Source organism: Trichomycterus rosablanca, chromosome 6 (genome assembly GCF_030014385.1).
Source record: "Trichomycterus rosablanca isolate fTriRos1 chromosome 6, fTriRos1.hap1, whole genome shotgun sequence".
Lineage (NCBI taxonomy): Eukaryota > Metazoa > Chordata > Actinopteri > Siluriformes > Trichomycteridae > Trichomycterus > Trichomycterus rosablanca.
The window spans coordinates 28,468,250-28,491,002 of NC_085993.1; the positions used below are offsets into that span (position 1 = coordinate 28,468,250).

Consider the following 22,753-nt stretch of genomic DNA (forward strand, 5'->3'; position numbering starts at 1 on the left):
AGCAATCTGTCCCAAATAAACTGGGACAGAGGTGTGTTTCTTTGAACTGAGAACACTTTCTGTTGCAGTTTCGCAAGTACAATTTTTCTTCATTCTTGCTGATTCTTCTCTGCATGCTGCACCATGCATTTTAATAGAGGACAGATCAAGCACACACATTCTGTGTCCATGGTTGTAGCGCATACAGAATAAGGTCTGGCATCGTCTTACTGAATTAACCATGGACTTCCCGGGAAAAGATGTTGCCTTGATAGCAGCATGTGCTTCGCTGCTTAAATGGTACCTTCACACATATGCAAGTCACTATCGTAGTCACTTGGCTAATCGTAGCCACCTTTAGTGATCAATTATAAAGGTATCCTTGATCCACAATGCACTGTAGGATGATCCACCATACAGAAGTTCAAGTTGACTCCTGATGTCTTGGGAAGTCCCTGGGTGGGTCAGGCTGTTTTGAGAGCATGTTAGGGGGGGGTGGTCCTAATGTTTCAGCTCATTCATGTACTGTATATCTAGTGAATTCAAAATGTATTCAGACCTCTTTTTTTTTCTCCCTTTTATTTGTGTTGTGGTATTTATTTTAAATTCATATAATTGGCATCTTACCTATCAATTTACTCTTAATAACGCATAGTAAAGTAAAAGCATGTTCCCATTAATTTTCAAGAATGAATTACAAATCAATCAAAAATTATTCAGGCTTCTTATTCAGTACTTTGTAGAGCAATTTTAGCTGCAAGTCTTTATGGATACAGCTTTACAAGCTTTCCTTACATTCTTTATACAAATCCTCTCAAGCCTTATCAGAGAAGATGATGAGCATCTGTGAACTGCCATCTTCAGGTTTCAAATGTTTAATGGGTTGCATGTCTGGGCTTTGGCTGGGCCATTTAAAGAACTGCCTTAAAGCCACTCCAGTGTTGTTTTGACTGTATGCTTCAGGTCATTGTTACGTTGTTATGAAAGTGAACTGTCAACCCAGTCGGAGCTTGCATGCTTTCTGGACAAAGTTTTGCAACATTCAGTTATCATAAATGTCAGTTAAAAGTTTTTATAATAGTATTATTGATTACAATACTGGATTGTGTGTTTAGACTGTGTGGTTATTTCTGTGTGTAGGCCCAAAACTGTCTGACCAGTCTGTACAAGCTGGATAAAGTTCAGTTTCGACAGACCATGAAAGAGTATGTCAACAAGGATTCTCTTAACAACATCGTCGATTTTCTACACGCTCTACTTGGCTTCTGTATGGAGCCCATCACTGACAGTAAGCAAATTAAGCCACAGCCATTCTGAACATACTTGTAGTCATTTAAGACAGGTAATTGAAGAAGAATCATTAGCCATTGGTTATAACTGATATCTGTCATTATTGGTAAATCATGATCTTTTTTACTATTTTCACATTAAGTAATTTTATGCCAATTGCATTTTCAGATAAATTTTCTAAATAATTAGATAAGATTGTGAAACATAAACTTTCACCCTCTCTACTGCATATGTGTGTTTGTCAAGGCTTTCAGTGTTTGCTAGTGTGTGTCTAGCCTTTCTTATGTGTCTATTCAACATTGTATAGAACATAAAGAACTGGTTATAGTATGACATAATATTTAACTCACTTTGCTCTGCCTATAAATGCCTTACAAGGCAATTCAGATGTTTAACATCATAAGTGTACAACTAAGGAGGGGAGTGTGACATTAATATTAACATTATTTATAGTTATAATGAATATAAACCATGGTGTGCATAACTATTGTTCAAGATACACAAAGTTAAAAATCGAATTATTGTTCTTAAACAACACACCTAAATAAATGTAAAATTGTAGCCAGGGCAATGGGCATAGTTGGTGGTCTGAATGTTTTTCTTACTTTTTTTCAACCTTACTTCATAAGTTAGCCTGGTTTTGTGTATGTGGTTGATGGTTATGTGAAGGTGAAATGGCACATAAATGGGAAAGAGGTTTTGGAACTACATCTTATGGTGTAATTTAGTAATCAATCAATCAATCAAACGTATCTAAATAGACCAGCCTGCATAGTGGGGGTTGTTGGATTCAACCCTAAACCCTAGTTGAGTTATAAAGTAGTAAAGTAGTAATTTTTGAGGACAAATAAGTAGACATTATTGATTTGTGTTTTATATATTTTCCTGCTGTGTTAGATTTTTTAATACCTGAGCCATATAATCACAATAAAATTTAAATCCCTTTTATTTATAAAATGCTATCTTATTTATTTGTAATGCTGTATGATTGAAATCACATTCTCCTCGCCACATTCTATCATCACTTTTATCAATCCCGTTTCTGACTTGGGACATTTTGTGAAATGCAGTAGAAACTAAAATCTGTGATTTGTTATTTCTCATGAACCTTTATTTAACTGATGAAGGTAAAAAGAAATGACTTGCGTTTTGGCTGAAACAGTTGGGACAGGACAAAGAGTAGACATTTATATAATTTTGAAACATTCCACATTAAGCAGGTGAATTGGTAACAGGTGAGGGAATCATGACTGGGTATAAAAGGAGGACCCATCAAATGCTCAGTTTTTGACAGTTCTCCTAATAAGTGGTGAATTGGGCAGTTGTAGCCTAGTGGTTAAGGTACAGGAATAGTAATTGAAAGGTCACTTGTTCAATCCCCACCACTGCCAGGTTGCCCATGTTGGACCATGTTGGACCCTTAACCCTTAATTGCTTAGACAATATACTGTCACAGTACTGTAAAAAAAAAAAATCGTCTTAATGCAAAACTGCAAACAATGTTGTTTTTTTTACCAGCTACGTATCGTATGTAATATTGTAAAAATATTCAGGTAATCCAGACAAATTTTAGTCCCTGTAACCTCTAAGACCTCAGAACAGCATTGCATGAGAAACTGTTATGCTTCTCTGTTAAATTTATCAACATGGGTTTGGGAGAACTTTAGAAAACTGTTGTCATTAAGCAGAGCCTGCCACTATATCCTGAAATACGACTTGAAACTTTATTACTCAAAGAGAAAGATATACATCAATTCTTTTAGGCAAGCTGCCTACGTCTAATGCCAAGTTCACACTACATGACTTTCAAGTTGTTCAGATTGCTTTACAGTTCACACTACACAACTGGATCTCTTGCACTCGGGAGTCTTTTAAGTCGTTGTGGATTTCACACTACACAACTGATCGGCAATAGGGGGTTTCACACTACACAATCTATCACCAGGAGGAATCTCATATGAGTCCATCCGGTCTCCCAAACTACGTTTTGTTTCAAAAACACACAAGAAGTGACAAGAGATTTAATGATACCACGTCCAAAATTGCACGTCAACAAGAAGCGAGCGATCAAAGTTGTTTGTGCACTAATGTGCAGCAAAAAAGCAAGTAGGAAAAATAAATTAATCCGAGTGGATTGGGCGACAAGCAGGGATTGTCTGTTCTGTAGTGAGTTGGAGATAAATGAATATTTTTCATTGGTATTATGGTTTGGCGTGGACGATAAGATCACAAAAAACTGTAAAGCTTGTGTGTGCCGATGTATTCTGATAGAAACTATATTATACCCCTGTCCCACATTTTACAATTCCTCCCCTGGGTTTCCCCTCACCATGTGTCTGTAGTTTGACATAGCTCTCATGCTAGATATTTTTCTTGAGTCTGCGAGGGCTCAGCAAGCTGCTCGGATCGAGTCGTTGAACAGTTCACACATAGCGATCGAGAGCCGAATGCTGAATTGCTCCCGAGCTGCCACATCTAGCGGCGACCAGTCGGCAAGCGAAAATCAGGGAAAAAATCATGTAGTGTGAACTAGGCATAAGGGTCCGAACTCATCTAAGATGTACCAAAACACAGTGGAAACATGCTGCAATCAGATGAAAAAGCAAATTTCAGCTTTTTTAGAGAAATTGGACATCAAGTTCTTTGTGCCAAAGACAACGAGGACCAACTAACTACAAAAGCGAACATTTGTCAAATCTTCATTCAGCATCCCTGTTACAATCATCAGTTCCCAAATTATTAAAATGTGTCATTTATAGAAAGGATGATGGACAGAGGCAAGTTTTCAAATTTTTTAGTGTGTTGCAGACATTAAATGCAGATAAACTTGCAGATATTTGACAAGTACTGTACAATTATGTTAATAGTGAAAACGTAGGAAAACTTTTCATTATACTTTTGTCAGTAAATAAAGGTTCAAGAGAAATCAGAGATTCTTCATTCATTGCATTATGCAAAAATGTCACTTTTCCTGAATCAGGATTTGTAGATGGAAATAATTAAACAAAATTTTTTTAAACAGTTAACAGCATGGTTGGAAGAATATTTATTTTATATAATTTATTTAATACTTTTGATTGTGACTAATACACCTAAAATAGTCATTTTGCCACACAGTATTTTGGCCACACAGTCTTCTTTTATAGTAATAACCTTGTTTTCTTTTCCTACTGACGCAAAGCTACACCACAGTCTCAATCCTATTTTCAGAAATACTATGCAGGAAATAGTATTGTTTTTAAAATGCTGATCATGGCATTTAATCGTACTGTTTTCATCTCTTCTCCACTCCCAATTTTCTCTCCTGTCTCCCTAATCCCTGAAAACTGTGTTTTAGAGACTTAAGTGGTTCAAAGGGCAAGTTCGAAGTATTGACTATTTTATTCCTGGTCTGCCCTTAGATCCATTTTATTCTCATAAAACACCAGTGTCTGTAAATCATCTTCCATTACTCAGTCACTCATCCTTTCAGCAGACTTGCCAATCTTTTTTCTATTTGAAATTAAAAAATGTTAAATTTTGTTAACTTTAAACTGTTGGCAAGTTAGTGAACATATGAGTGGAATGATAATGAACCCTGAAGGTCTCTTGAAGTGTGTATATGGTATGTGAGTGTGTTTATTTGGGGTGAGTTAGTGTTTTCCTGAGATCTTTATGTCTGTGCTGGCCTGACACCAATGTTGCCCCGCATCTCTTCTCTTGCAGAATACGGCAGTGCAGGTGAGAGGTCCAGGAGGGCGAATAAGCGAAACTTCGGTAGATACACAATATCTAAATTTACTGCCAAAAAAAAACTAGGCATTACACCCATTCCTGCACCCCTCCCTGTGTCTAAGGTGACATTTTCGCCTCCAGATAAAGACTAATGTATAAAAATCCCAAATGTTCATATGAAACCAAAAGACCATTTTCTAAATTTAGCAGAAAATAATTCCACCCACAATGCTGTAAAACTAAAGCATAACTTGAATGCCAAGCACTCAACAGGCCGCAGACATTTGCATGGTACAATCTTTCACCCCCCTTGAGCCCTTTCCCTTTCATGTGCTTGATTTTTTTGCTTGAATGTATTAATGGCTTTCTGCTTCTCTCGTTCTCTCACTCATGCCTGAGCCTAAATTCAGTTGCTCCATCATATCTTTCAGCCTCATGCTCAGCATCTAAGGTGGTTCTTATGTGTTTACAGACAAGGCAGGCTTTGGAAACAATTTTGCCACCGGAGGAGATAAGTCTCTGGCCCAGAGTATGGAGGCTGTGGTGGTGGGCTGCATGTTCAAATCCCTCATAACCAGATGTGCATCCACTACACATGAGCTACACAGTCCAGAAAATCTGGTGAGAAGCTCAGTATTAAACAAGTCAGGATTTTGTGAGTGGTCCTACAGCTGGCCATGTATTTATATATAAGGGGTTGATATATTGCCTTGAAAAAGTGTTTAACTACTTTTATTAGGGTTGTTCCAATACCCTTGCTGTATCTGTATTGGCAGCGATACTGGCACAGGCAGTATCAGCACAAAAAGAGCATTGTTACCAACTGTCATTCAGTGTTAATTTTGACAGCAAATTTTGATTTAGTTTTAGTCATAGTCTTTTGACTAAAATGTCATTTAGTTTTAGTCATAATTTAGTCATCTTAATTGTTTTAGTTTTAGTCTAGTTTTAGTCGACTAATTATTATAAGAATATAGTCGACTAAATCTACAGTCGATTCAGTCGACTAAAATATAAAGGGTGTAAAATGTAAATGCTTTGTCATCAGTTCCCCTGAATTATTTAAGTCATTATATACACTTACACAAAATGAAACATTTTTAATCAGTTATGGAATATTATTAATGTTTGAATGTGCAATACACACAAAAACAGATTTAACTTATTTCAAACATCTTTATTTACATGACCTTGCTTATTGAGCATAACAATAACAAAATATTAATGACCAGTAGGCCTGCTCTGCCTGAAAAGTATATGCATTGTTTATAACAAATTGCATATTACATTCTTTATAAAACTGGGTACCATAAAAGCAGCAGTGCCATTATGTTGCCATTATACTGCCAGCAGTGCCAGATGTTGTTTCAGATGTGTTGTGTTTTTACCCGAGATCGCCCCACATGGTTTACACATCGTCTTGTTTTTCATGACGTCAAATGAGAAATGTGTCCAGATATCGGCTCTCCTCTTTCTCCCTGTTGACATTAATCTAGTTTAATGAGTAAAGACAGTTCACAGGCTAGTCTGGACTTCCCGGGTTTAGATCAAATTTGTGCAAGTGTGGTCTTACCGTGGTACTGCAAAAGAGATTAGTACTGATTGGATGGCTACCCGGCTTGTCCCGCCTCTCCACATACGCTAAAGTAGTTATGATTGGATCTCTTTCTAACTTGTCCCTACCTTCCACAAAACTAAATCAGGTCTGATTGGATGTCGTCCCTGCCAAACATTTTCGGTTTTATTCGTTGACGAAAGTGTCAATTCATTTCGTCATAGTTTTTATCCTTTTATGTAGTTTTTATTTAGTTATCGTCTCGTTTTCGTCATGAAAAAAAGGTTCGTTGACGAAAACTATGACAAATCATTCGTCAACGAAATTAACACTGCTGTCATTGCTTTAACTGTCATTGTAATGGTCTCATGCTAAACAATTCTATGTTACTAAAAAAAAAAAGAGTCCTTAATGTACCAGTTGTTCTTTAATTACCAAGCAATATTCCAACTGTAAGTAACTGTAAACAATTTCACTTCACAAGAAGGGCGTTTGAAGGGTGCAGGACTAAATTATGACAGCCTGCTACTGCTGAAATCCAGGGTTTAAAACCCCAGCAGTGCTATCAGCCAGTCAGGTGTCTGCATATAGACATTAATGTCTGTGGGGGGTCATGATTGAAGTCCCGCAATGAATTATTACCTTGTCCTGAGTGTATTACTGCATTGCGCCCAGTGATTTCAAGGAAACCTGACCCACTGCAACCCTGACCTGGGCATTACAAGTAACACTGACAGACTGTAATACACACATAAATAGCCTGTGAGTGCAGCAGCCAAAAGAGGTTCAAACTATTGAAGAATTCTGTATTGTATCTGCTGTGCTACAAAGGTGAACAGTGCCACTGTCGTACTGTCAAGAATATTACTGCAGTTGGCTGGATTTATGTGTCTTGTAGTTCTTAAAAGTCTACCTGTCCCTGCTGCTGAAAAGCGTTTTTCTTAGCATGAGGCTGCCACCACCATGTTTCACAGTATTAGCCAGGTATGCCAGACGTAGACCTTGCTGTTATGCCCAAAGAGTTTAGTCTATAAGACTGTACACAACAGGGTCAAGTACAATTTTCTTTCTATGCTGTGCAAATTCATTCAAAAAGGCTACTGGCTGTAAAAGCTGGCGAAGGTGACTCAGCCAAGTACTAAACAAGGGGGTGAAAAGTTATGAATGTTTAATTTTAAATGAGTGTCTGATTCACAAATTACTGATTCCTGTTAAGTTGATCAAAATCTCTGGTAATGTGAATGAATATTTTTTCAAGGTGTGTGTTGTGTATGAATGATCTAGAGTAGACCACCATCACTCTTAACCTGGTTTTAAGCAAGTATTTTGTCCTTCCCTTTTCTTAAAAACACACAAAACAGGGCCTGTACTGCGACATTCGGCAGCTAGTTCAGTTTATCAAAGAATCACATGGCAACGTGTTTCGTCGAGTGGCCCTCAGTGCTCTGCTGGATAGCGCAGAAAAACTCAATGCCACAAAAAGGCCTGAGGATAAAGAGGAGACCAAGTCGTCTGCACAAAAAAGGTTTGCTTGCAAAACACCTAGTGCATTGTATTAATACACATATTAATGAGGGTAGAATGATCTATCACTGCTGAGAATTCAAACCCTAAAGGTGTCATCGCCAGGGTGGGTGTACAAGAGAGCTTTAATGGCCCATTGTTCTCTGACTAGCATTTTTATTAGAGTGCGTTCTGTAAAATGTTTTTTTGACTTTATTTTATTGATGCTGAGTTCCTGATTACAAATGATTTCCTGGCATGTGTTATCTAGTGTGTAACTATACCATCTGTGGTATACTGTAGGCAGTTGAAGCCTAATGGTTAAGGTACTAGTAATCAAAAGGTGGCTGGTTCAAGCTCCACCCATGCCAGGTTGCAAACTGATGGGCCCTTGAGCAAGGCTCTTAACCCTCAATTGCTTAGACGATATACTGTCACAGTGCTGTAAGTCGCTTTGGATAAAAGCGTCTGCTAAATGCATCTGCTATGTATAGCGTAAGTGCTAGGTAGTATGTGATTTAGGACACAGTATGGCCATAAATAGTGCCCATAAAAATCTCTCTTTATTTAACATGTGAATACCACACTGAACGTCTGCATGACCTGCTGTGTCTAGCACAATGCAAATGACTCGCCACCCAATGAGGATTAGTGCGTGTTTCTTATGTTGGTGGGTGCAGTATTTGTAAGCAGACATGTCACACTTAGTAAGGTCCGACACAGCAAGGTTTCTGAGGTCCTGGGTTTGATCCTCGTCCCCGTTTGTAGAGATTGCCAGTGGTTTCTCTCTTCTGGATTATCAGGTTTTCTCCCAAATGTTATTAAAAAGGCAGATGTTAGGTGGATATTAGTGGGAATGTGAGAGTGTCATCCTGCAATAGATCTATGCCCATCAACGGTGTGTTCTTGCCTTGTACCTTGTGTTTCTGGGTGGCACTGGACCCACCACAACCCTAAGATAAAACACTTAAGTAAAAGCAAATAAATAAATGTATTTCCCTACTTTATGAAGCACTTTGTGACCTATCAATGGTATATAAAAATAAAGTCTTTATTCATCATGTGTGTGTCAGCGAGGAGCAGATCCCCGGCGCTCTGTTAGGAAGAAAGGACTTCTGGAGGAAAATGTTCAAGTCTCAAAGCGCTGCCAGTGACACCAGCAGTCAGTCAGAGCAGGACACATCAGAATGCACCACTGCCCACTCTGGCACTACAACAGACCGTCGCTCACGCTCTCGATCTAGGCGTATCTCATTGCGCAAGAAGCTTAAACTGCCCATAGGTGTGTGTGTATGTGAGGTCTATTCTAACCATTTTTTTTTCTCATTATGGTATTGATGTTATTGAAATATGCTTAGTTATTTGTGACTCACAGGTAGTATCTATCAGATTGTTATTTCAATGTCACTTTACATTTCTGGACCTTCACATATAGTTGGTCTTGGCTTGACATTGGTGTTTTTAGGTAGTTCGGTTCCCTATAACTGTAACATAATATTTCATTACCTTACATATAGGCTATGTGCACATTTGTGATACTAGTATGCTCTTGTCCAATCTGGCAACCCAAAAGAAAAAGTCAGATTAATAAAGCAATAAGCCACGAGAGGCCGTGCATTACTGTGATTTTATAATAGTACATATATAATAAATACAACAATGTTTAATTCATAAATGTATTTATTGTGTATAAACTTACAATAAAGCGTTCTTCCGCGACGCAAAATAGTTCGATTAACAGTGTTGCTAGGCAACATGAGGGCGAAAATAACATTAACTTTTGTATTCAGTGGCGTATTAATATGGAATGATGTGAGGTGGTCCTAGGTGTGCGTTTATCGGGGATTTTACAACGCGGCTCAGCCAATCAGATTTTAGGACCGGAACTATCCGTTTTATAATTTGGAATTTATTCAATGACGAATGTGCACAAGCTGTGTCTTATTAATGTGGTAATAATCTGAAAACCAACCTCTGTTTGTGTGTATGTGTGATCTTTTTGTCACCAGCATGCCGTAGGACAGTCCGCCCTCCGTTCACTCTCTCCATCCTACGTATGTGTGTATCAGTGTGCGTTTTTGTGATCACCAGTGCTAGAAGTGGGGAAATAAAGTGCCTGTACTCCCCTTTTTTACATATTGGCAACTGATATCAGCAATTCATTACATTCTTACATCACATGACATACATTCAACAGCGGCCAGCATGATGGCTTGGTGGGTAGTACTGTCGCCTCACAGCAAGAAGTTCCTGGGTTTGATTCCCAGGTGGAGCGGCCTGGTTCCTTTCTGTGTGGAGTTTGCATGTTCTCCCTGTGTCTGCGTGGGTTTCCTCCAGGAGCTCTGGTTTTCTCCCACAGTCCAAAGACATGCAAGTGAGGTGAATTGGAGATACAAAATTGTCCATGACTGTGTTTGACATTAAACTTAAAGTAAACTGATTAATCTTGTGTAACCAGTAATTACCTGTCCTGTCATGAATGTAACCAAAGTGTGTAAAACATTCAACAGGAACAGGTAAACATTATGTAGTGCCCCTTGGATAATGGAGTGTATATACGATTATTACGAGTACCCCACTGAAAATATGTACATAAAATAGTCACGGTACACCAAAGAGTAAAATGTAGAATTGCCGGTATTGTGTACCGGTGAGTACTAGCCCACTTCAAGCACTGCTAATACCATGTTAAATGTTGAGAAATAATATATGGAAATGCTTTATAGCAACTATGTAGTATATTATATGCTTTTGTGTCTGTAAATCCTGTACTGTCTTTGTCCATACCAGTGTGTGTAAGCTATTGTTCCTACTGTCCCAGCTCAGATCAGTCCAAGTTCCTTTCCATTTTCCATGTTGCTGTAGATTTAAGTGTCATCTTGGTCGTGCTGGCCAAACTGGACTGTATAAGTAGTGCATTTATCTAACAAACAGAAAGTTTAAGTGATGCTGCTAATTGCAGTAAATAAGTCAGGTGACCTGGTTTTGTGTGTGTTTGTTGTTCACCGATTTATGGCTCCGTGTGCAGGGAACTGGCTAAAGCGCTCGTCCCTGTCTGGCCTTGCTGATGGAGTGGAAGACCTGCTGGACATCAGCTCAGTGGACAGACTTTCTTTCATCAGGCAGAGCTCCAAGGTGAGATCCAGTCAGACATTGAAAAATTTTTGTTTTTAAAGGTTATGCCTAATATTTTACAAGGGCTTTAAGAAGGTCATAACTCCTGACCCATACAGGTTCCCCTGCTCATCAAAGTATTTTATTATGAACTTTGCTCTTGTTGCATATTTCATTATGAACTGTGGTGCATATTTCATTATGAACTTTGCTTTTGGTGCATATTTCATTATGAACTTTGCTTTTGGTGCATATTTCATTATGAACTTTGCTTTTGGTGCATATTTCTTTATGAACTTTGCTTTTGGTGCATATTTCTTTATGAACTTTGCTTTTGGTGCATATTTCATTATGAACTTTGCTTTTGGTGCATATTTCTTTATGAACTTTGCTTTTGGTGCATATTTCATTATGAACTTTGCTTTTGGTGCATATTTCATTATGAACTTTGCTTTTGGTGCATATTTCATTATGAACTTTGCTTTTGGTGCATATTTCATTATGAACTTTGCTTTTGGTGCATATTTCATTATGAACTTTGGTGCATATTTCATTATGAACTTTGCTTTTGGTGCATATTTCATTATGAACTTTGCTTTTGGTGCATATTTCTTTCCAGTCATGCTGGTGCACATTAGGGCCTTTTTGAAACTGTTACTTGAAGATGAAAGCATATAATTGCCCAATATGTATTTGTATGCAGTAGAAATAAATGAAATAATAACGGTACATGCAGGCGCTTAGCCCATTCCTGAAACAACCCCAGGAAGGACATTTGGATGTTGCAGTGGTTTAACACACTAGCACACCACTGTTGAGTGTCTCAGCAGAGCCACGGGCATCCACACAGTTGGCCGTGTTTGAGGGTGGGAAGGTCGGATGAGGTCGGACAGAATGAGGTCACAAAGAAAGGACCCGGACCCGGAAAGGACCCGGATCACCCCACCTGGTGAACGAACTCAGGACCTTCTTGCTGTCAGGCGACAGTGCTACCCACTAAGCCACCGTGCCGCCCACATGATGCTGTTGGAATTACATCAACAAAGAGTTTTAGATCGCATGATGCTGTTTGTGTTATATTTTTGAGGGGTTTTTGATCATGTGATGCTGTTGGCACTATTTATTTGTTTATTTTAGGAATCCCAAAAACACTGATGCACATAATATTCCATACCTGTAAAATTTTGTCTCTGAAAGTGCATAAAAAGAATCAGGTAATCACTCAGACTGACCATTTTGTCCCACCAGGTGAAATTTACAAGTGCTGTAAAGCTGTCGGAGGGAAGTGTCATGGAGTACGGTCGGGAAGAGGAGGAGAATTTCTTCAAGCGGCTTGGTAAATGGCGGTCCGGTCGGCGGAACCCATCCAAGATTCACCACACAGAGGAGAAAGATGGTAGAACCCTGGGGTTTTTTCCCCCTCGCTCGTCGACCCCCTCGTCACTCGCTCTGTGTTTGTGCCCGTCCGTGTCCTGTGCTGTGCTTCTGGTGCACTCAGTTTTTTCTACCATCTTCCATGGCAACTCTGTGTGTGTGTTTGTGTTTGTATGTGCATCTTTGTGGGAAGCTGTCACAAAGCTGTCTGGTGGCTTAAAGACAGCGGCTTCCAGTGTTTATGTATCTGGCTGTTCTGGTACAGTGACAACAAAATTAAATACCAGAACTTCCAGCTCTCCATCTGAGGTGCCTAAATGTAAAGTATTGGATGTTTTAGCAGATTGTAAAGACTTCAAAAGCATTATATTTGGTTATGTTTTCATATGTTTATTTCATATATATATATATATATATATATATATATATATATATATATATATATATATATATATATATATTAGGGCTGTCAAACGATTAAAAATTTTAATCGCGATTAATCTCAGAATTTCATATAGTTAATCGCGATTAATCGCATTAAATAAAATCTGTGTAAATGTTATAGAAAACAAGGTTTTTTAAGTGAAATGTGAAAAGTGGACGTTTCTACACGAAGTGAGTGTGTTTTGACCCTTTTGGGGCTTCCATAGTTCATGGACTAGCATGCTTGACTCCGGTATTCAGTGCCGTAACAGATTAAGTTAATAAAGTGTTTTGCTCCCGACAACTTGTGAATATACCGTGTATTTATTTCTTTATTATGCAAGTGCATCCCTACGACGCTCAGTTATATTATTTTAACAAACCGCAAATGAACAACGGTGGCAAGTCCGACATTAAAACGTTGGTTCTACCAGTCAAGTCTCAACATGAACTAGAATTTGAGTTAACGGCACTTTTTTTTAATCGCGTTAAATTGAGATTGCGTTAATGCGTTATTATCGCGTTAACTTCGACAGCCCTAATATATATACAGTATATATATATAAATGAAATAAACTATATATTGTTGTATATTGACATGTTCACTGTGGGGTGTACTCACTTATGTTGCCAGCCATTTAGACATTAATGGCTGTGTGTTGAGTTATTTTCAGAAGACAGTAAATCTACACTGCTATACAAGTTGTACACTGACTACTCTAAGTTATATCCAAGTTTTAGTTCTATAGTGTTGTCCCATGAAAAGATATAATAAAATATTTGCAGAAATGTGAGGGGTGTACTCACTTTTGTGATACACTGTATATATATATATATATATATATATATATATATATATATATATATATTAGGGCTGTCGAAGTTAACGCGATAATAACGCATTAACGCAATCTCAATTTAACGCGATTTAAAAAAAATAGTGCCGTTAACGCAAATTCTATTTGGCCCTGCGAGTCATCCGTAGTTCATGTTGAGACTTGACCGTGCACCAACGTTTTAACGTCGGACTTGCCACCGTTTGTTTCATTTGCGGTTTGTTAACATAATGTAACCGAGCATTATAATGATGCACTTGCTTAATAAAGAAATAAATACACGGTATATTCACAAGTTGTCGGGAGCAGAACACTTTATTACTTCCTCTGTTACCGAATAGCAAACAGCTAGTCATACTGTTAGCCAAGCATGCTATTCCATGCACTATGGAAGCCCCAAAGGGTCAAAACACACTCACAATGTTTGCTGATGGAGAAATTTTAACCTACAATCTGACATTTATACGAAGTCAAGGGTCTCTTGAGTGAATAAAACTCCCTTACAGTTTTCTCTTGTCCCAGCAGTTTTTAACATAAGTACATTTAGCATAAAATGTGTTCACCATTTTAATTGTAACATTTCACTTAAAAATCCTTGTTTTCTATAACATTTACACAGATGTTTTAAAAATGCGCTTAAATGCGATTAATCGCGATGAACTATATGAAATTCTGAGATTAATCGCGATTAAAAATTTTAATCGTTTGACAGCCCTAATATATATATATATATATATATACAGTGTATATATATATATATATATATACAGTATATATATATATATATATATATATATATATATATATAGTTACATAATTGATTTAATAGATAACATAACATCATACCTTGTTCTTTTATCATTACCAGGATGTCCCGGGTTCCAGGAGCGCTTGGCTACCAGCCAGGAGGCCATGAAAAATAAGAACATAGTCAATCTAGGTGCCATCAGACAGGGCATGAAGAGATTTCAGTTCCTCCTGAACTGTTGTGAGCCAGGAACTATCCCAGATGCTTCCATCCTAGCTGCTGCATTAGACCTGGTAGGTACCTAAGAGTCCATTTACAAGTCTGACCCTTTCTCATATTGAAAAATACTATAATTGTTGTGTTTGTCTCTGTTGTGTCATCTTTGCTTGTTAAATGCTCTTAAAATGCTGCTTTATCATTTTCCTCAGGAAGTAATTGTGTGTATATGTCTGCTAATGGGATTTTGTTTACTTCCCAATAGGAAGCACCAGTGGTGGCTAGGGCATCACTGTTCCTGGAGTGTGCTCGCTTTGTGCACCGCTGTAACCGTGGGAACTGGCCAGAATGGATGAAAGGTCACCACGTCAACATTACCAAACGAGGGCTTTCGAGAGGACGCTCACCTGTAGTTGGCAACAAGAGAAACAACAAACTGCAGTGGAATGCAGCTAAGCACTTCTACCAGTGGGGTGATGTAAGTTGTTCCATTTCATTTTTACCACCTAGTTTAGTGTAGTCAGGGTTGCAGGGAGTCCAGTTCCACCGCCCAATCCTTTACTCTAAAGTCTTTGTTCATATTCCCAAATGTATGACCTTTCTTTGTGCTTTCGTTACAGGCAATTGGCACTCGTCTGAGTGAACTATGCCACTCGGACAGTGAGAGTCCGGCCAGCATTTTGGGTTTTATTTATGATGAGGAGAGCAAGAGGAGAGCAAGGAAAGAAGATGATGAGGAGGACTTTCTAGATGACAGTAAGAGAGACAATAAAGATTTGTAGTTTTTTCCTTCCTGGAATCTATTTCTTATTACTGACTTCTGGTGTCACACCCATTGCTAACAGGTGTATAAAATCTATTATGAAATATAATTACATGTTCATATTTCATTTCTTTAACCACTTTATCCTGGTGAAAGTCACTGTGGGTCTGGTTTTACCGGGAAACATTGGGCCCAAGGCAAGAATTCCCTGACTTCGGTACAGCCAATTTTGTCAATGTGAGATTCAAACCCTGATCCCAGCACTGGTGGGCTAGCATAATAGCTTATATAAATTCCACAGAGCACTAATATAAACTGTATGCTTCCAGTAGTCTGAAAAAGGCCAGTGTTGAATATTTCAGCATGACTGTGCCTTTGGTGCACAAATCAAGGTTTATTTAGTAGTAACCTTAACCTCATTAAACATCTTTGGTATAAATTGATAGTTGATTGCAATCTAGGCCTTTTTGTCCAGTCATTGCCTGACCTTACAAATGCAGGGTTTTTTTCTATTTATTTTATCACGATTTAGTGTGGTCAATTTGTCTTCCACAGTTGTGGATCCCTGATTGCGTTCGAAGAGAGTATATTTGCTACAGACACGTGCGCAGTCCTAGCGGACCCATTTTGTTACGCCAATGCTTCTGCACAGACACCTCTATCCGCTAACCAGGGTCCTTGCACAGCGTTTGAAGACCCCAACCACTTAGTATGGTCATTTCCCCGGCCAATTTGTGTCTGTAGCGGAGCTGAGATTCGAACCGTGGTGTTCAGAATCTTGGCGCTGGTGTGCTAGCGGAATGTCCCACTGCGCCACCTTGATTAGACACCAGTTCCCAGGCCCAGTCCAAAATCCTTAGCCTTTCCAGAAAATTGGAGGCTGTTATGGCTGCAAAGGTGGGAACTCATTATTAATGTCTGTAGTTCTGTAAAGGGATAGACAACATCAACAGTCAGGTGTCCACATACTTTTTACCCTTATTGATGTATTCTTTAAACATAAGGATCATATTTCTCATGCTGCGTACCTCTTATTAGTTCATTAATGGTTATTTGTGATTTCCACAGGTACTGTCAACCCGACAAAATGCAGCTGTCCCTTTGCTCTGAAGATGGCTGCTTGTCAGCTGCTGTTGGAGATCACTACTTTTTTAAGAGAGACCTTCCCCTGTCTCCCTCGCCCTCGCACGGAACCCCTCATGGTCAGGATGAGAACTTTTTTTTTAAACACATTGATAACTGGTCAGATTTAATGTTACTGTAAAAGTATAAGTGAACATTTTACCATCCATGGAAAACATGGGTGACATTTAAGCAACCTGTTACATTGTTTTAGGATTTGGAAAGCTGCCGACTGCGTCTGGACCCCGAGCTGGGTCGTCATCGCTATGAGAGGAAGATCAGCTTTGCAGGAATCTTGGATGATGAGGATGGCCATGATTCCCTAAACAGTAGTAGTCACACTTTAAAGTCTGATACAGCATGTGATGAAAAGAAATCCTCACAAGAGCCTCTGGGTAGGATTTATTTGCGCCTGTCAGTGTGATCAGTTTTTCACTCCATTCATGCATTTGATTCTGCTGTTAAACAGGTCTGATGTTCTTTATTTAGCTCCCACTAGAAAGATTCGCATAGGAGGTTCTCGGTTGCTGCAGATTAAAGGAGCCAGGAGTTTTAAGGTGAAGAAAGGCGGTTCCCTGTCCTCCATCCGCCGAGCCGGCAGTCTAAAGAGCACCAAGATGTCTCGACAGGACTCAGAGTCTGAGAACGATGCAGAGTCTGATCGTATGCTGTCTCAAAGCAGAGACACGGTCACTGATATAGGTGAGAAATATTCCTATATACAAGTGTATGCAAACATTAGGGTAAATTGGGCTTTCTTGATGAAGAAAGCCCCACTTACTGTGCTTATTGTCTACCTTTAGAGAAAGTAAAACTGTAGCAAACTGTTTAATAAACATTTTTACTTACAGTTAAATAGGGCACATCAAGACAAGTTCACTTGGTGCAAAAAATGGCATTTAATAACAAACTATTAACACTTTTTGCTATTTTATTTATGCATTTTCTCCCCTTTTTGTCCCAATTTAGCGTAGCCAATTTGTCTTCCACTTCTGAAGACCCCGGTCATATCAGAGGAGGGTATATTTACGGTCCAAAGACCCTTTGTATTTGCCCATACTTTGGTGGATTCGCATGTGAGGCCAGTTTCACTCATGGAGAGTCACGCACTGACCCCGTGTTTCTCCACCTCTGTACAGGCGCTTTGGCCTTTTAACCAGGGTCCATACACAGCGTCAGTGACCCTGTCCCTTTTTGGTCTGGTCTAGCAGACTTTAGTGGCTAATTTTGTCTTCTGTAGGCACTGCTAACTGTGCCCACTAGGGGGCCGTCCAACCGACCGGTAGCAGAGCTGAGATTCGAACTCAGGGAGTTTAAAATTCCAGCACTGGTGTGCTAGCCAGAGGTGGAAAGAGTACTAAAATATTGTACTCAAGTAATAGTACTATTACTTCAATGAATTTTTACTTAAGTACGAGTAAAGTTACTAGTCTAAAAATCTACTCAAGTAAAAAGTAACTCATTTAAAATGTACTCAGAGTAAACGTTACTTAGTTACTTTTTTAACAGCAGGGGGGGTCTTTTCTGTATAATGCAAACAGGACAAGTGGATATAAATCTCACAATAGTTCTTTTTCCTTCAAATATCATAGAAAAAAACATGTTGATACAACATTTAAACGTTTAGGGATGTGTAATGTGTCATTTTAGTACAGACCATCCCATAAAACTTTTTCAAACTGTATAACCGCTAGTGATGGGTCGTTCACGAACGATCTGATTCTATTGAACAGCTCTTTAAAATGAAATAAAGGAACCGAGTCGCGCCTCTGGGAGTCGTTATATATATATATATATATATACTGTATATACAGTGTATCACAAAAGTGAGTACACCCCTCACATTTCTGCAAATATTTCATTATATCTTTTCATGGGACAACACTATAGACATGAAACTTGGATATAACTTAGAGTAGTCAGTGTACAACTTGTATAGCAGTGTAGATTTACTGTCTTCTGAAAATAACTCAACACACAGCCATTAATGTCTAAATAGCTGGCAACATAAGTGAGTACACCCCACAGTGAACATGTCCAAATTGTGCCCAAATGTGTCGTTGTCCCTCCCTGGTGTCATGTGTCAAGGTCCCAGGTGTAAATGGGGAGCAGGGCTGTTAAATTTGGTGTTTTGGGTACAATTCTCTCATACTGGCCACTGGATATTCAACATGGCACCTCATGGCAAAGAACTCTCTGAGGATGTGAGAAATAGAATTGTTGCTCTCCACAAAGATGGCCTGGGCTATAAGAAGATTGCTAACACCCTGAAACTGAGCTACAGCATGGTGGCCAAGGTCATACAGCGGTTTTCCAGGACAGGTTCCACTCGGAACAGGCTTCGCCAGGGTCGACCAAAGAAGTTGAGTCCACGTGTTCGGCGTCATATCCAGAGGTTGGCTTTAAAAAATAGACACATGAGTGCTGCCAGCATTGCTGCAGAGGTTGAAGACGTGGGAGGTCAGCCTGTCAGTGCTCAGACCATACGCCGCACACTGCATCAACTCGGTCTGCATGGTCGTCATCCCAGAAGGAAGCTGACGCACAAGAAAGCCCGCAAACAGTTTGCTGAAGACAAGCAGTCCAAGAACATGGATTACTGGAATGCCCTGTGGTCTGACGAGACCAAGATAAACTTGTTTGGCTCAGATGGTGTCCAGCATGTGTGGCGGCGCCCTGGTGAGAAGTACCAAGACAACTGTATCTTGCCTACAGTCAAGCATGGTGGTGGTAGCATCATGGTCTTGGGCTGCATGAGTGTTGCTGGCACTGGGGAGCTGCAGTTCATTGAGGGAAACATGAATTCCAACATGTACTGTGACATTCTGAAACAGAGCATGATCCCCTCCCTTCGAAAACTGGGCCTCATGGCAGTTTTCCAACAGGATAACGACCCCAAACACAACCTCCAAGATGACAACTGCCTTGCTGAGGAAGCTGAAGGTAAAGGTGATGGACTAAACCCAATTGAGCACCTGTGGCGCATCCTCAAGTGGAAGGTGGAGGAGTTCAAGGTGTCTAACATCCACCAGCTCCGTGATGTCATCATGGAGGAGTGGAAGAGGATTCCAGTAGCAACCTGTGCAGCTCTGGTGAATTCCATGCCCAGGAGGGTTAAGGCAGTGCTGGATAATAATGGTGGTCACACAAAATATTGACACTTTGGGCACAATTTGGACATGTTCACTGTGGGGTGTACTCACTTATGTTGCCAGCTATTTAGACATTAATGGCTGTGTGTTGAGTTATTTTCAGAAGACAGTAAATCTACACTGCTATACAAGCTGTACACTGACTACTCTAACTTATATCCAAGATTTATTTCTATAGTGTTGTCCCATGAAAAGATATAATAAAATATTTGCAGAAATGTGAGGGGTGTACTCACTTTTGTGATACACTGTATATTTATATATTTGTGCGCAGTTCTTATCGGCGGTAATCTATCCATTCTGCTTAACAGAAACAAACACAGGCACATCTCTGCACAAGAGTTTTTTTAACTAAATGCAATTTTTTGAACGGCTCTTTAAAAGGAACCGAGCCAAAAGATCCGACTCCCCATCGCAGAATTTACTGCAGCAGTTTCCCAGACTCGATTTGTTAGCGTTTTATTTTACTCAGTAACGAATGTTATTTAAAATGTAGCGAATTACAATTCCTAATACAAAACATACTTGAGTAAAAGTAAAATTACTGGTTGTAAAATCTACTTTAAAAAGTACAAATACACAAAAAAACTACTCAATTACAGTAACGCGAGTAAATGTAATTCGTTACTTTTCACCTCTGGTGCTAGCAATATATCCCACTGTGCCACCTGGGCACTGTTAACTATTTTTACGGTTTAAGTTCTGCTGCTATGAAATGATAAAGGTGCCTAAGAGAGTCACTGCTGCTGTAGTGAAGTATTTGTGTTTTCAAGTGTGTGTGTGTGTGTGTTTGTGTTATTAGGGAGTCCCTGGAGTGCCAGTGAGCCAAGCATTGAGCCTGAAGGTACTGGGAGCACTGGTGGAGTGGAGGACTATCACCGCAACATGTCGTGGTTACACGTAAGTGCCAGCCCATTAAAGTGCCCTAATGGGTTTGTAGAATAAGTACGTAATGGTAAAATATTGTGTTGCATGTCTGGAAGACATTTTTACATAACTATTAACATAGTTATTTTTACTAACATTTGAACATCATACTAATCCTCTACTATGCATGTATTCTCTCTTTATGCCTTTCAGATCATGATCCTGCTGTGCAACCAGCAGAGCTTCATTTGCACCCACGTGGACTTCTGCCAACCACGCTGCTATCAGCGCCACAGCCGATCCTGTGCTCGACTTGTGCGTGCTATCAAGCTGCTATATGGCGAGACAGTCGACAGCCTAAGAGAGAACAGTGCCAGCGGTGTCAGCAGTGCTCGTGCCAAGAAGAGCAAAGAGGTGCAACAAACACTGTGTTAACATGTTTAGTGTGAAACGTCTAGCAGTATCTAGTTTCATAGTATCTACAGTATGAAGAATAACTATGGATTCTCCAGTAGTGCTAATCACAGGACAATAAAACTGTTAAAATTAAATGTTAGCCTAGAATGTAATAATTATTCTGTAACGCCTAAATCTGCCACACCTTAGTGTAAACATTGATGATGATTTCATTCGATTTCTATATACAAGGGAACTTTTTTCTAAAAGTTTCCACTCTTTTTTAAACTCTATTTATTAAGATTTTCAAAAACAAATTGCATCATTTTTCTAGTCACCTTCCACACCAACGTTTTAATGCCATCAGCAAAACATTTTTGATTGAGTGTGTAGCCACTGATGCACCGCTGATTTCACATCATCACATTAAAATCTTCTTCCCCTTAAAGCTTTTTTGAGCGGTCCAAAAAGGTGGAAATCAGATGGTGCTAAATTCAGACTATAAGCTCTCCTTAAGTCTCTCAGACCTGACTAATTACTACTCCTCCCGCCCTCACCGTTTCTAATGAAAATATAAAAATTCTGAAACTTTTTGAAGATCCCTCATAATGAATGTAGTGCTCTGGTGGCTCAGCATTAAATTATGTTGACCCACTACCACTGGGATCCAGGGTTCAGCTGCATCTTAATGAAGAAGACATGAGGAAGGATAAAGAAGAGTAAGGTCTCATTCATAATGATGAGCCAAATCATTAGGACCACCTGTTTATATCAATAGTAGATGTGACAGTTAGGAATCTATTAAATGTTGGGTTCAGGGTAGTAACTAATACTTTACATGCACCAGGCAACTGGGTTAAAGATTAGGCCAGTTAAAGTGCCCATGCCAACTCCTGTCCAGTATTGAAAGCATCTACAATGGCCATGCAGGAATTGGAACTGGCCATTAAAGCAATGGAGGAAGGTTTGTTTTTCCCAAGATCTTGTGAACGACTAGGAACACTGTAGGCTGATTTGCCTTGCAGCATACAGAAGTTAAAGGACTAGCTGGTAATGACTTGATACCATTCAGATGTCTTGTATTGACAGCATATGTAATGGGTGGTCTTAATGTGTTTGCTACAGTTTTTGCTAATGTTCGGTGTACAGTTTACAAACACTTGTAAGGGATATGAATATTATTTCATTTTGGGATTTCAGTAATTTCTGCAGCTGTACTTTCGCTCGGGCTGAATAATTCTGAAAAATATACAGCAGCTTTAATTTTCTTGTACATGACTTAGTGTGGCCTCCTTATTCCATATTATTCTTTGATTTTCTATAGCTAGGGATTTCTCTGTGCCTATATAAATAGAGCTAGTTGTAGCCATAAGACTGAGCCATAAGCTCGGCAGTGAGAAAGATTAGAAAGCTCTGTACAGAACTTAAAAAGTGGAATGCCACTTGAAGCCACTGCTAAGCAACTTCTGGTCTAAATATTGTCTGTACAAATAATTGTTGAGTACAAGGAACAGTAGTCTCAGCTAAGGTCAGGGTGAAAATCTGAACTGTCACATTATGCTGAGAGGATGTTTGTCTAGGTCACCACAGACGTGGAAGTTTGCTGCACAGGAGGAAAAACATTTGCAGAACTGATTAAATCCTCAGACTACCAACATATACATGCTCTCTTTTAAAGAAAAGTAAACAATTAAAGACATT

General features: G+C 39.2%; 1 protein-coding gene across 7 annotated transcripts in view; it reads left to right on the forward strand.

Annotated features, from left to right (window-relative positions):
• LOC134317013 (protein unc-80 homolog) overlaps window positions 1-22,753 on the forward strand; it is a 77,791-nt gene that overhangs the window by 13,245 nt on the left and 41,793 nt on the right. For 4 of the 7 annotated variants that reach the window (XM_062997647.1, XM_062997650.1, XM_062997649.1 and 1 more), the window contains exons 15-29: window positions 1,120-1,267; window positions 4,975-5,025; window positions 5,456-5,604; window positions 7,900-8,063; window positions 9,115-9,323; window positions 11,070-11,176; window positions 12,404-12,551; window positions 14,657-14,829; window positions 15,018-15,230; window positions 15,373-15,508; window positions 16,584-16,717; window positions 16,852-17,032; window positions 17,127-17,339; window positions 20,592-20,689; window positions 20,870-21,070. In XM_062997647.1, coding sequence (XP_062853717.1) covers window positions 1,120-1,267; window positions 4,975-5,025; window positions 5,456-5,604; window positions 7,900-8,063; window positions 9,115-9,323; window positions 11,070-11,176; window positions 12,404-12,551; window positions 14,657-14,829; window positions 15,018-15,230; window positions 15,373-15,508; window positions 16,584-16,717; window positions 16,852-17,032; window positions 17,127-17,339; window positions 20,592-20,689; window positions 20,870-21,070 — 2,325 coding nt within the window. The remainder of the gene's footprint in view (window positions 1-1,119; window positions 1,268-4,974; window positions 5,026-5,455; window positions 5,605-7,899; window positions 8,064-9,114; window positions 9,324-11,069; window positions 11,177-12,403; window positions 12,552-14,656; window positions 14,830-15,017; window positions 15,231-15,372; window positions 15,509-16,583; window positions 16,718-16,851; window positions 17,033-17,126; window positions 17,340-20,591; window positions 20,690-20,869; window positions 21,071-22,753) is intronic. The other 3 variants (XM_062997651.1, XM_062997653.1, XM_062997654.1) reach the window with 1 other exon arrangement.